Raw genomic sequence first — 12,498 nt, 5'->3', positions numbered from 1 at the left:
GACCTGGGCGACTGTGTGGAGTTTTGCACGCTCTCCCCCCTGTCCTGCCTGGGTTTCCTCCCACAGACCGAAGGTGTGCAGGTCGGGTGCGATGGACCATGCTACAAATTGCCCCTTCGTGTGCGAAGATAGCAGGCGAGGTGGGGGTCACGAGGTTGTGGGAGAGTGCGCCCAGGTAGGGTGCTCTTTCAGCGGGTCAGTGCAGACCATCGATGGACCGGAATGACCACCTCCTGCACTGCAGGGACTCTGTGCGCAAGAGGCCAGAACTGGAGAAGTGCTGATGAATGGGGTGGGGAGGGGGGGGCCGTAGGGGTGTAGGAGACTGGGGTGTGGGGATGGGGACCATAGGGATGCAGGAGACTGGGGGGTGGGGGCGTGGGGTGGGGGCCGTAGGGATGCAGGAGACTGGGGTGTGGGGGTGGGGGCCGTAGGGATGCAGGAGACTGGGGGGTGGGGGGGAAATGGGGTGGCGCAACAAAGGGTTTTGAAAACCAGGATGGATTTTTAAAATAGCGAGGTGTTGCTCGCCAACGAGCGGGGCGTCAGCCAGCACAGGAGCTGGGCGGGTGGGACTCCGTGCAGGTTCGGTCACGGGATCCAGAGCTTCGATTGACCTCCAGTTTGCAGAGAGTGGGATTGGGCAAGCGAGTGCCTCGAGCGTGGTCCAATGCAGAGGCAGCAAAGGCGAGGGTTTCAGCAGGCAGGGTCGCTGAGGCAGCGGTGCAGTCTGCCAGGGAGACGGGAGCGGGCCGCTCTCCTGCTGTGCCCCACCGCCCAGTTACCGGCGCGGCCGAATCTTTCGTCCTGGCGGTCAGTCGTGACGCCAAGGCTTCCAGCAGCCTGGCTCAGCTCAGAAAGTTACCAGGGGATGGATGGAGTTGGGGGCGAGGGCCTGGAGTTTGTGCTGGGGGGGGGGGGGGGGGGCGGCGGCGGAGGTGGGAGCAAAGGTGCAATAGTTTCAATCTTCCCCATCATTCACTGCAGATTTCTGATCATCCATTACTGCTTGATATTGGAAAGACAACACGTCAGATAACTTCATCCAGCTCACAATCGTACCGTTACATATAGGAATAATAGTTCAACATGGTGCATGCGGAAGCACATAGAATAATATTAACCTGGCCTGTGGTGACATGTAGGGCAATATGTGGGATATTAATCGGTGTGCGGTGATATATGCGGGAATATTGTACGATGCAGATTGTGGGGAGCACATAAGCTGCTGAGTCTCATTAGTTGCAGAGTGCTCCGCACAGATTGGATAGCCCGCTCGATGTGTCATTTACAGTAAGGCTCAGAGATCTAGCCGTCAGAAAGTATCAGCAGTCCAGATTCTTCCCGAGTAGAGGCAGTTCCCAGGATTAGAAACTGAAATAAATGCTTTATCGCGTCAAACACTGGATGGGCTGAATATGGGGCGAGCTGGGGAGGGGGTTACTGTGCAGCAGTGTATGGGGCGAGCTGGGGAGGGGGTTACTGTGCAGCAGTGTATGGGGCGAGCTGGGGAGGGGGTTACTGTGCAGCAGTGTATGGGGCGAGCTGGGGAGGGGGTTACTGTGCAGCAGTGTATGGGGCGAGCTGGGGAGGGGGTTACTGTGCAGCAGTGTATGGGGCGAGCTGGGGAGGGGGTTACTGTGCAGCAGTGCCGAGAGAGGCTCACTGACGTTAGCATAGCTTCGGGTCAGTAACGCGAGGCGCCTGGTGGCCCAAATTGGGGAGGGAGGGGGGGGGCAAACAAACGCTGGGTGAGCGGGTTAATGCCCTCCGCTGGGAGCATGCTGCCCAGTGTCTGACTGTGAATGGGAGATGGTGGGCCAGGGCAGGGGGGGGGGGGGGAAGCGGGCAGGTTTGTGAGGGGGTTTACCCTCTTGATTTAGAATGGTACTGACTGGATGAGAAGGGTGAACAGTTGTACGCCTCTTGGCCATCCTGCAGACACAGTGAACAGTTGGAATAACTGCGGCATTGCACTAATTGCCCCGAGTTGGGAGCCGGAGCTAACAGTAAAGGGATAAATAATGGAAAGCGAAGGCTGCAGATTCATTAGGCTGTGTGCAGGTGGGTCCCCGGGGCGTTCCGGATGTTCTCAATGCGTCCGGGGAGCCGTCGCCTCGTTGGATGTGACGGCTCCAGTGGGGGCTCACAGGCATTAGGGTTCACTGGAGCAGAGAGAGGAGAGGGTGAGCGTGCGAGTGTCTGAGGCCAGGTTTTGGGGGGGGGGGGGGGATGAGGGAGGGAGGTGTGGGGAGCTGGAGGTGGGGAGGGGGGTAGGGGGGATGGTGAGCATCAATATTGTGACCCGTCCTAAATCTGCCTGCCATTGGACAGATCAGCACGCAGTCTGGTAATAATGGCTTTTATGTGAATGTCAGTATTCACAGGGAGCCCATTTATCACAATGTTTCCTGATTTTAACAAAAAAGTAGAAATGAGTTATGCAGCTTGGTGAAAAGCCTCAAAGTGCTTTCGAGTCATTGAAGTGACCTCACTTGTAATGTGGGAAACGCGGCAGTATCTTTAATATATTGATAATTATTGGTCAGGATGTGGGGCGAATGCACCCCTTCCCAGGAAATGGAGCATTCCGCTTGATTAGTGCCCCCCCCCCTTCGCCACTCCGACAATCCATCCAGTACCACCCCACCCCTTTAAAAAAAGTACTCCAGCACTGCTGGGTTGGGGTAGAGTAGAGTAAGTGCCAAGCACTGCAGGCTGACAGCCGCACACTCCGAGCCATTTGTCTTGGATGCGAAGCACCCGTTCCTTCATCCGCACGGTCTGGAGTGCCCCAGCCTTTCAGCATCAGCTTGGAGACTGCAGGAGTTAAAAGATTCATCTCGGGTTTAGTGGTTGGCAAAAGAGCGGAGGCGACATCAGGGAATGTATTTTCACGCTGCAATGCAGAGCCTGAAAGGGTGGTGGGAGCTCATCCTCTCCTTTTTGAAGCAGAAATGAATGAATACTCACGGGGGGATAGGATTACAGTGCTGTGGAGAAAAAGTGATGAACGTAGGCATTTCAGATGCATTTCAGATGTATTGTATTATGTATTATACACTACGCCCTTCTCCCGATGCCGATGTTTATGTAGTTACATTGTGTACCTTGTGTTGCCCTATTATGTATTTTCTTTTCTTCCCTTTTCTTCCCATGTACTTAATGATCTGTTGAGCTGCTCGCAGAACGGTGCACGTGACAATAAACAAATCCAAATGTGTGTTTGGTGCAGTAAGGGTTAAACACCTGGGTTAGTGTGTGTGACTGCGACAGTGGTGTTTTAAAAAAAATCCCTGGTTTGCAAGACAGCTAGGCTTTCTGGAGCCAGAGGTGCAATTAAAGCATCGTAAAAGTTTGGGCGGGTGGACTTTTATTTATATTGAGGGTTCCTGCGGAGTAGTGTTAATTAGAGACATTGTGTTCAGCTTAACAAGATGATGTAGTTACTGGGAGGAACCAGGGGTTTGAACAGCCAGGTGTTAAGGTTTTTGCAGAGTTTTAGATTTGGGCTGGAAGGTGAGCTGAGAAGGGTTCTGAAGAAATTCAGCCAGAGATCCAGCATTATCTTTCTTTCCAGTTAAGGGGCAATTTAGCGTGGCCAATCCACCTACCCTGCACACCTTTTTGGTTGTGGGGGTGAGACCCACGCAGGCACGGGAAGAATGAACAAACTCCACATGGACAGTGACTGGGGCTGGGATCGAACCCAGGTCTTCAGCGCCGTGAGGAAGCAGTGCTACCACTGCGTCACCGTGCCACCCCTGATCCTGCAGTATTCTGACAGGGTTGTCAGGTGTCTTTCTTTAAGCAGTCTCAAAAGATCTTTCTGAAAGTGAATATTCAAGACATCTCTTCAATGCTAACTATATTTAAAGGTGGATTGGGATCTGAGATGGTTTTGGTGTTTGCGTGGAAATAAAGATAGCAGTTAAGGTTATTGTGTCACTATTGATTAGCATTGTTTAAGGGATAATTGTGAGCTGTATTCTGATGTATTGTCTTTTAAATAAATTTAGAGTATCCAATTCATTGTTTCCAATTAAGGAGCAATTTAGCGTGGCCAATCCACCTACCCTGCACATCTTTGGGTTGTGGGGGTGAAACCCGCGCAAACACGGGGGGAATGTGAGAACTCCACACGGACAGTGACCCAGAGCCGGGATCGAACCTGGGACCTCGGCGCTGTGACTCCGCCGTGCTGCCCACTATGGCGTATTTTAATTCTTGTGGTCAATAATAAAGTTTATTTTAATATATCAAATCCCTATTTGTGTGTAATCACTCCTGGAGCGAGGCATGCTTTCCTCTCAGTCTTACAAAATTAAAATACAATATTGGATTTATTTATTGTCACGCGAGGTACAGGGAAAAGCATTTTCCTGCGAGCAGCTCAACAGATCATTAAGTACATGAAAAGAAAAGGAAATAAAAGAAAATAACATAATAGGGCAACACAAGGTATACAATGTAACTAGATAACACCGGCATCGGGTGAAGCATACAGAGTGTAGTGTTAATGAGGTCAGTCCATAAGAGGGTCGTTTAGGAGTCTGGTAACAGCGGGGAAGAAGCTGTTTTTGAGTCTGTTCGTGCGTGTTCTCGGACTTCTGTATCTCCTGCCCGATGGAAGAAGTTGGAAGAGTGAGTAAGCCGGGTGGGAGGGATCTTTGATTATGCTGTCCGCTTTCCCAGGCAGCGGGAGGTGTAGATGGAGTCAATGGATGGGAGGCAGGTTTGTGTGATGGACTGGGCTGTGTTCACGACTCTCTGAAGTTTATTGCGGTCCTGGGCCGAGCAGTTGCATACCAGGCTGTGATGCAGCCAGAGAGGATGCTTTCTAGGGTGCATCTGTAAAAGTTATTAAGGGTTAATGTGGACATGCCGAATTTCCTGAGGAAGTATAGGGCGCTGTTGTGCTTTCTTGGTGGTAGCATCGACGTGGTGGACCAGGACAGATTTTTTGGAGATGTGCACCCCTCCGAATTTGAAGCTGCTAACCATCTCCCATCTCGGCCCCGTTGATGCTGACAGGGGTGTGTACAGTACATTGCTTCCTGAAGTCAATGACCAGCTCTTTAGTTTTGCTGGCATTGAGGAGAGATTGTTGTCGCTGCAACCACTCCACTAGGTTCTCTATCTCCCGCCTGTATTCTGACTCGTCGTTATTCGAGATCCGGCACATGCTGATCGTATCGACACCAAACTTGTAGATGGAGGTTGGAACCAAATTTTACTGCCCAATATTTTCTGCCCAGTATCCTAGCCACTTTTCGGGTTTGTTCTGGGATTGTAATAGGTGGGCTCACATTTGAAGGTATGGGTTTGAGGGTTGATCAGCCTCCTGTGTTGTATCATTCAGATTAGAACATAAGAAATCAGGGGGCAGGAGTAGGAGCCATTCAATCACAACGTGACGGATCTGCTGGTGGTCTCGACTCCACTGGCTGTACACTCCCCGTCCCCAGAAAACCCTTGACCCCTCGTTGATCATAAATCTGTCTAAGTCAGCCTTGATTATATTCAATGCCCGGGACTGCTCTCTGGGGGAGGTAATCCCACAGACTCACCACCCTCTGAGAGACGAAATCCCCCCTCACCTCCAGTTTAATTAGGAGACCCTTTATTTTGAATCTGCCCCCCCCCTCCCCCAATTCTAGAAACCGCAATGAAGGGGGAGCACCTCTTAGCTCCCACCCCGTCAAAAAACCCCCCCCCCCAGTATCTTGTGTCGCTCCAATGCCTCTCGTTCTTCTAAATTCTAGTGAGTGAGTATCGGTCCAACCGGCTGGGTCTTTCCCCGTGCGACAAACCCCTCACTTCAGGAATCAGCCGGGTTAATGGTCTCCAAACACATAAATATCCCACACGCGCTCCCCATTAAGTAAGGAGACCAAAACTGTACACCGAGGTCGCACCAACTCTGTACAGCTGGACTTCCTTTGCAATAAAGGCCAATATTCCATTCTGCCTACCCAATCACTGGCTGTAACTGCAAGCTTAAAGCCACCCAGACCCTCTGCCCTCTGCGGTCTCCATTTAGATAACATTCTGGCTTTATCGATACACTTCGTTTTGGTTGCTGGGAACTGCTTCAAGCAAACCCGTGGAGAAAATCACCGGCCCTACCCGCCAGAAGCAGAGGAAGGTTGTCTCACCTTTGTAGGTCAGATTTGACCTTGTACACCAAGCTGATATAATTCAGCTGAGTTGGGCCAATCTCGAGTCGCCTGGACTCCTAGATACCGGAAGCTTGGCTTGGCCAAGTGGGAAGGAAGTACCCCCAGACTGGCTCCATTCCCAGGGTAATGACCGGAAATTACTCGCTCTTCTCCAGGCTTAATTTGTATCCAGAAAAGGGCCCAAAACTTTTCAGTCTCCTCATTATGCCCCCCACGGTGGCCACCGGGTCCTTCACATATAACAAAAGATCATCTGCAGACGATGTTACACCCTATGTTACACTCCACCGCTAACTATCCCTCTCCGCTTGTCCGAGGCCCTCGAGTCAATAGCCAATGGCTCAATCGCTAATATGAACAGTAGGGGAGACATCGGACACCCCTGCCTCGCTCCCCTGTGTAACTGAACCCCAAACTCGTGGTATTTGTACAAACGCTGGTCAAAGGAGCCTTGTACAGCAGACGTACCCACAACTCAAACCCGGGGTCCAACCCAAACTTCTCCAAAAGCGCAAAGAGGTACCTCCACTCCACCCTACCAAATGACGTTTCTGAATCTAATGACAGAATTATCTCTGGCTTCGGCCCAGCCCCCGGGCAAGAACCACATTCAGCTGCAGCCGCCCACATTGGACGACAGTCTTCGGTCCTCCCCAGTCACCTCCTGGGGACAAGGTTCCAACCTCAATGCTAACAGCTTAGCATCTACCTTAAGCAATGCAATAGGTCGGTATGACCTGCATTCCGTAGGGTCCTTGCCCTTTTTCGGGATAAACCAAATGGATGCCTGACCAAGTGTTGCAGGAAGGGAACCTGGAGACAAAGAATCATTGCACGTCCCCCATCAGTAATGGAGCCAACTAGTTCGCGAACCTCTTGTAAAATTCCACCGGGTACCCGTTGGGCTCCGCTGCCTTCCCTGTTTGCATCTGTCCTGTAGCTGTTTGGACTTCCTCAACGGCACCTCCAGCTCTTCCCGCATTTCCTCCCCCACCTCGGGAACTCCAAGCCCTCTAGAAACTCTTGTCAATCCTGACTTCCCTTCTGGCGGTTCCGACCTGTGAAGCCTCTCCTAAAAGGTCCGAAATGTCCCGTTCACTTTATAAACCAGCCTGCCTCCCGAGAGGCCGCCAGCCGCCTTAGCTGGTGAGCCAAGAGGCAGCTGTTTTTTCCCCCTTGTTTATAGGTGTCTCCCCCCCCCCCCCCCCACCCCCCTCCCATATCTACGGCCCACTTCTCAAATTTCAGCGACTTCCCTGGTGGTCAGCTTCTTATAGCCAGGAGGTGGGTTGGTTGGCGTTCGGAGGTCATGAAGCGAATGACCCCCCCCCCCCTCACATCCGCCGCGAGCTGTGCATCACATAGCGTGGCACCCTTGCCGACCCGGCAGCAGCGGTTGACGGCAAGGCTGACTGTCCTTCTCTCCGGGCAGCATTCACAGTGGCCGAATATAAAGCACGGCAACCGCCTCCTTCCCGAGTAATCCAGGGGGAGAACAGTAATAGTTGACAGCTTGCCTCAAGTTAAAAAGCCGGAAAAATAAAGCGGGATTAAAAAAAAAAAAAAAAAAATTTTAAATCTTTTTTTTTAACATTCTTATTTTGTCAGCTGCCCAGCGACTGTTGGCTGATTCCCAGCCTGGCACGTTTGCATATCAAAGAAGCGGCCTGTGCAACCACAACTCCCACAGTGCGCCGCTGTACAGGCACGAGGAGCTGCCAGTGCGCACACTGCACTGGAGAACCGGATGAAATTTCTAACTCTAGCCCCAGGCTTCAAGGGGAAAGGGTGGGCCTACGGGGAGGGGAGAGGTCTGACGAGGCACTAAACCCACCATTTTTAGCCAATCAGATAATCCAGTTCTTTTCTTTTCTTTTCTTTGCATGAATTCAGGGTAGCCAATATTTTTTTTCCCAATTAAGGGGCAATGTCGCGTGGCCAATCCACCCACCCTGCACATCAGTTTGGCTTGTGGGGGTGAGACACACGCAGACACGGGGAGGATGTGCCAACTCCACACGGAGAGTGGCCCGGGGCAGGGATCGAACCCGGGTCCTCGGTGCTGTGAGGCAGCAGTGCTAACCACCGCCACCGTGCCGCCCTCCTCGAGTTCTAACTGAACCAATGAGTCAGTCAGTTTGAATCATTCCCAGTATGCCTTTCCCTCCTCTCCCAATGGTCTTGTGATGTGATGAATTCTTTATCAAGTTTAAGTTTATGGACAGGTGGCAGATACCTGACCCAGATTAGAGAAGGAGTTCGGATTTCTCAGCAAAAACATGTATGAAAGGGGCACTGTGTTAGAGCAGGAAAGGGAATAGGGAGGGTGGGTCGAAGCTTGCGTGTCTCTGTGTATCGAGGTATCCTGACCTACATTACATCTGAGGGGCAGATAGTGGCACAGTGGTAATGTCACTAGACTAATAATCCTGCAGCCCAGGCTATTGCTCTGGGGGCATGGGTTCAAATCCCATCATGGCAGCTGGTGGCATTTGAATTTAATTAATCAATTTGTCATATAAAGCTAGTCTCAATGATACTGGTCATGAGACTAAATAAATAAATATAAGGGTAGCATTGTGGATAGCACAATTGCTTCACAGCTCCAAGGTCCCAGGTTCGAATCCCGGCTTGGGTCACTGTCTGTGCGGAGTCTGCACGGTCTCTCCGTGTGTGCGTGGGTTTCCTCCGGGTGCTCCGGTTTCCTCCCACAGTCCAAAGATGTGCGGGTTAGGTGGATTGGCCATGATAAATTGTCCTTAGTGTCCAAAATTGCCCTTAGTGTTGGGTGGGGTTACTGGGTTATGGGGATAGGGTGGAGGTGTGGGCTTGGGTAGGGTGCTCTTTCCAAGAGCCGGTGCAGACTCGATGGGCAGAATGGCCTCCTGCACTCTAAATTCTATGAAATCCTTAAAGGCGGCTAAGGCTGGCTCTGCAGATGATGTATCTGTCATAAATAATCTTTATTGTCACAAGTAGGCTTACATTAACACTGCAATGAAGTTACTGTGAAAATCCTCTAGTCGCCACATTCCTGCACCTGTTCAGGTACACAGAGGGAGAATTCAGAGTGTGCAAATTACCTAACCACACGTCTTTCGGGACTTGTAGGAGGAAACTGGAGCACCTGGAGGAAACCCACGCAGACACGGGGAGAATGTGCAGACTCCGCACAGGCAGAGACCCAAACAGGGAATCGAACCTGGGACCCTGGTGCTGTGAAGCAACAGTGCTAACCACTGTGCTACCACATGGGTTGAGCCTATACGGAGGGGCTATATGTTTGAATAGAAGGGTGTGGGTGTACAGTGTTACGATACATGCTAACTATTACTGGACAAGTCATATCCCAGAGTGAAACCTGCCTTGATAGATCATAACTTTAGTTTTTAGAAGGAAATTTACTGAACAAATTCACAAGAGTCTGCTGATGAAGGTTTAACACTATGAATAAAATGTTTGTTCAACACGAAAGATTAGCTATGTGACAAAAAGGCTGGAAAGATCGCAATGCAAACGCAAGATGATTCAAATTGTCACTATTTCTTTACTCCAGCAATATCGCCACAGACGCACGAACCAGTGAAGAGTTACTACTATCTTGACACAAAAGTTTCCTGTTTTGGATCAGCACCGCTGTATATGGTTTTCTTCCAGTGAATTCCTGAGCAACTTTTATCTCTCCCGGAAAAACTGCACCCTAAACTTGCTGTTTGTTCAACTACTGAACGAACAAATGAGATCCGTAAACTCAGTCTTTTAGTAGCACCTCCGCTAAACTGAGCACTTCTATGAGTTCTGTAAATGACTGTCCAAGAGCCTTGTAGTATTATTTCTTATCAGAGAACTTAGAATTCTTGTCCCCTCCCTTACACACACTGCACTCTCTCTCCTGTTAGTTTCACAGTGCTGCTGGGCAACAGTAAAGTTTTTTCTACTTTGTCTTTTTTTCAGAATCTCTAAACTTAAAAAAAAATAATAATTTAGAGTGTACCCGAGTGTTTTTTTTTTCCAATTAAGGGGCAATTCAGCGTGGCCAATCCACCTACCCTGCACATCTTTGGGTTGTGGGGGTGAGACTCACGCAGACACGGGGAGAATTGTGCAAACTCCACACGGACAGTGACCCAGGGCCGGAATTTGAACTCCTTAGTCCCAGTGCTAACCACTGTGAATCGCTAAACCTTTAACTCCTAATCCACCTATTTAGCTTCAGGAGCTGTAAAGCCTCATTAAAAATGAATGTAGACTAAATTGCCCATTAATTGGGAGGGGGGGGGGATTCTATATAAACAAACCCAAAAGACCGGACCTTTTAGTCAAGACTCTGTCCAGATTCTCAGACACCAAGACAGGGGCAGCTCGGTAGCATTGTGGTTAGCACAATTGCTTCAGGGTCCCAGGTTCGATTCCCGGCTTGGGTCACTGTCTGTGCGGAGTCTGCATATCCTCCCCGTGTGTGCGTGGGTTTCCTCCGGGTGCTCCTGTTTCCTCCCACAGTCCAAAGATGTGCAGGTTAGGTGGATTGGCCATGCTAAATTGCCCCTTAGTGTCCAGAATTGCCCTTAGTGTTGGGTGGGGTTACTGGGTTGCGGGGATAGGGTGGAGGTGAGGACCTTGGGTAAGGTGCTCTTTCAGAGAGCCGGTGCAGACACGATGGGCCTCCTTCTGCACTGTAAATTCTATGAAGACTCACAAAGAACCAAAATGAAACTGACACCGCTTTACCTTTCTCAGGTGTAATGCAAATATATGAATATTCAAATTTAAAACAATACATTGTTACAATGGGAAAGTATTTGTTTCTGCGTGTTGAGAGGGGAGGGGTGCATGTGGGTTACGGCAGTGGGGTGTCAGGGCTGAGCTGTGAACTGTTCCTGCTGACTGGAATTGACCTTTTGCTCCACAGGAAGAGCTGGAACACCTTAACCAGGCCAGTGAGGAGATCAATAAACTGGAGCTCCAGCTAAATGTGAGTATGTAACACGGGAGCTCCTGCCCTGCACAGCTCGAGAGCAGTCAGTTCACCCAGTGTGAGTGCTGGTTGCGGCAAAGCAGCGGACTGTGAGTGCTTTCAATTACCATCGAGACGTGTTGGAAAATGGATTTGGTGAGGGGAAGGGGGTGGGGAAGTGTATCAGTCCGCAACACAAGCAGGGCTGATCGATTCTACAATCCGGGTGATGCTCCCTGTAGCTCAGTATCCCACTGGTGGCCCCCTTTCTGGTCTGCATAGAATTGAACCATAGAATTGCGACAGTGCAGAAGGAGACCATTTAGCCTATCTAGTCTGCACCGACCTTCTGAAAGAGAACCCTACCTAGGCCCACTCTCCCGCCCTATCCCCCGCCCAACCTGCACATCCATGGATACTAACGGGCAATTTAGCATGGCCAATCCACTGAACCTTTGGGCTTGTGGGAGGAAACCGGAGCACCTGGAGGAAACCCGCACGGACACGGGGAGAACGTGCAAACTCCACGCAGACAGGTCGCCCAAGGCCAAAATTGAACCCGGGTCCCTGGTGCTGTGAGGCAGCAGTGCTAACTACTGTGCCACCGTGCTGCCCTGCATAGGAAGAATGTGGTAAGCTACCAGATACCACCCAGGACTGATAGAATGGACTGCAGCGAGTGACTTCAGGAGAGAAAGAGGGGAACAGGAAAATACAGGGGGTGCACTGTACTAATCCAGAAAGCCAGTAGGTGAGGGATAGGACTGGAGCCGATTTTTATTCAGCCTTGTATTTATTTACCGACTTAAATATTGCAAGCATGTACCTCCTAACCCAGCCGCACCACAGCTTCAAAAAGTGTTTCTTTCAATGTCTAATTAAGGCCCTCCACCTGCATACATTAATCACAATTAACCACACCGGAAACTACTCCGTGCTGTGCCGGGACTGATGCGTGATGTGTTGACTGTAGGATTCCTGCGTTTGTCAATCTCATGGAGTCATTTGCGGCACAAAAGGAGGCCATTCAGCCCATTGGGACAATGCCGGTTCTCCACAGGGTGATGCAGTCAGTCCCCGCCTGCTCGATTTCTCTGTGGCCCTGTAGGTTGTGTCCATTCGGTTTTCTTTTGGCACGAGCGATAGTTTTCGCTTCCAACACCCTCTGGGCAGACAGTTCATAGAAGTTACAGTGCAGAAAGGAGGCCATTCGGCCCATCGAGTCTGCACCAGCTCTCTGAAAGAGCACCCTACCCAACCGCACACCTCCACCCTATCCCCATAACCCAGTAACCCCACCCAACACTAAGGGCAATTTTAGACACTAAGGGTAATTTATCACGGCCAAACCACCTAACCTAC

General features: G+C 50.6%; 1 protein-coding gene across 1 annotated transcript in view; it reads left to right on the top strand.

The window, feature by feature from the left end:
* sh3bp5lb (SH3-binding domain protein 5-like, b) overlaps positions 1-12,498 on the top strand; it is a 63,501-nt gene that overhangs the window by 39,052 nt on the left and 11,951 nt on the right. Inside the window, exon 2 of the mRNA XM_072475346.1 lies at positions 11,092-11,154. Coding sequence (XP_072331447.1) covers positions 11,092-11,154 — 63 coding nt within the window. The remainder of the gene's footprint in view (positions 1-11,091; positions 11,155-12,498) is intronic.

This window comes from Scyliorhinus torazame, chromosome 14 (genome assembly GCF_047496885.1).
Source record: "Scyliorhinus torazame isolate Kashiwa2021f chromosome 14, sScyTor2.1, whole genome shotgun sequence".
Taxonomy (NCBI): Eukaryota; Metazoa; Chordata; class Chondrichthyes; order Carcharhiniformes; family Scyliorhinidae; genus Scyliorhinus; species Scyliorhinus torazame.
Note: the sequence above shows the minus strand (reverse complement) of the source record. Positions and strands in the feature narration are given on the sequence as shown.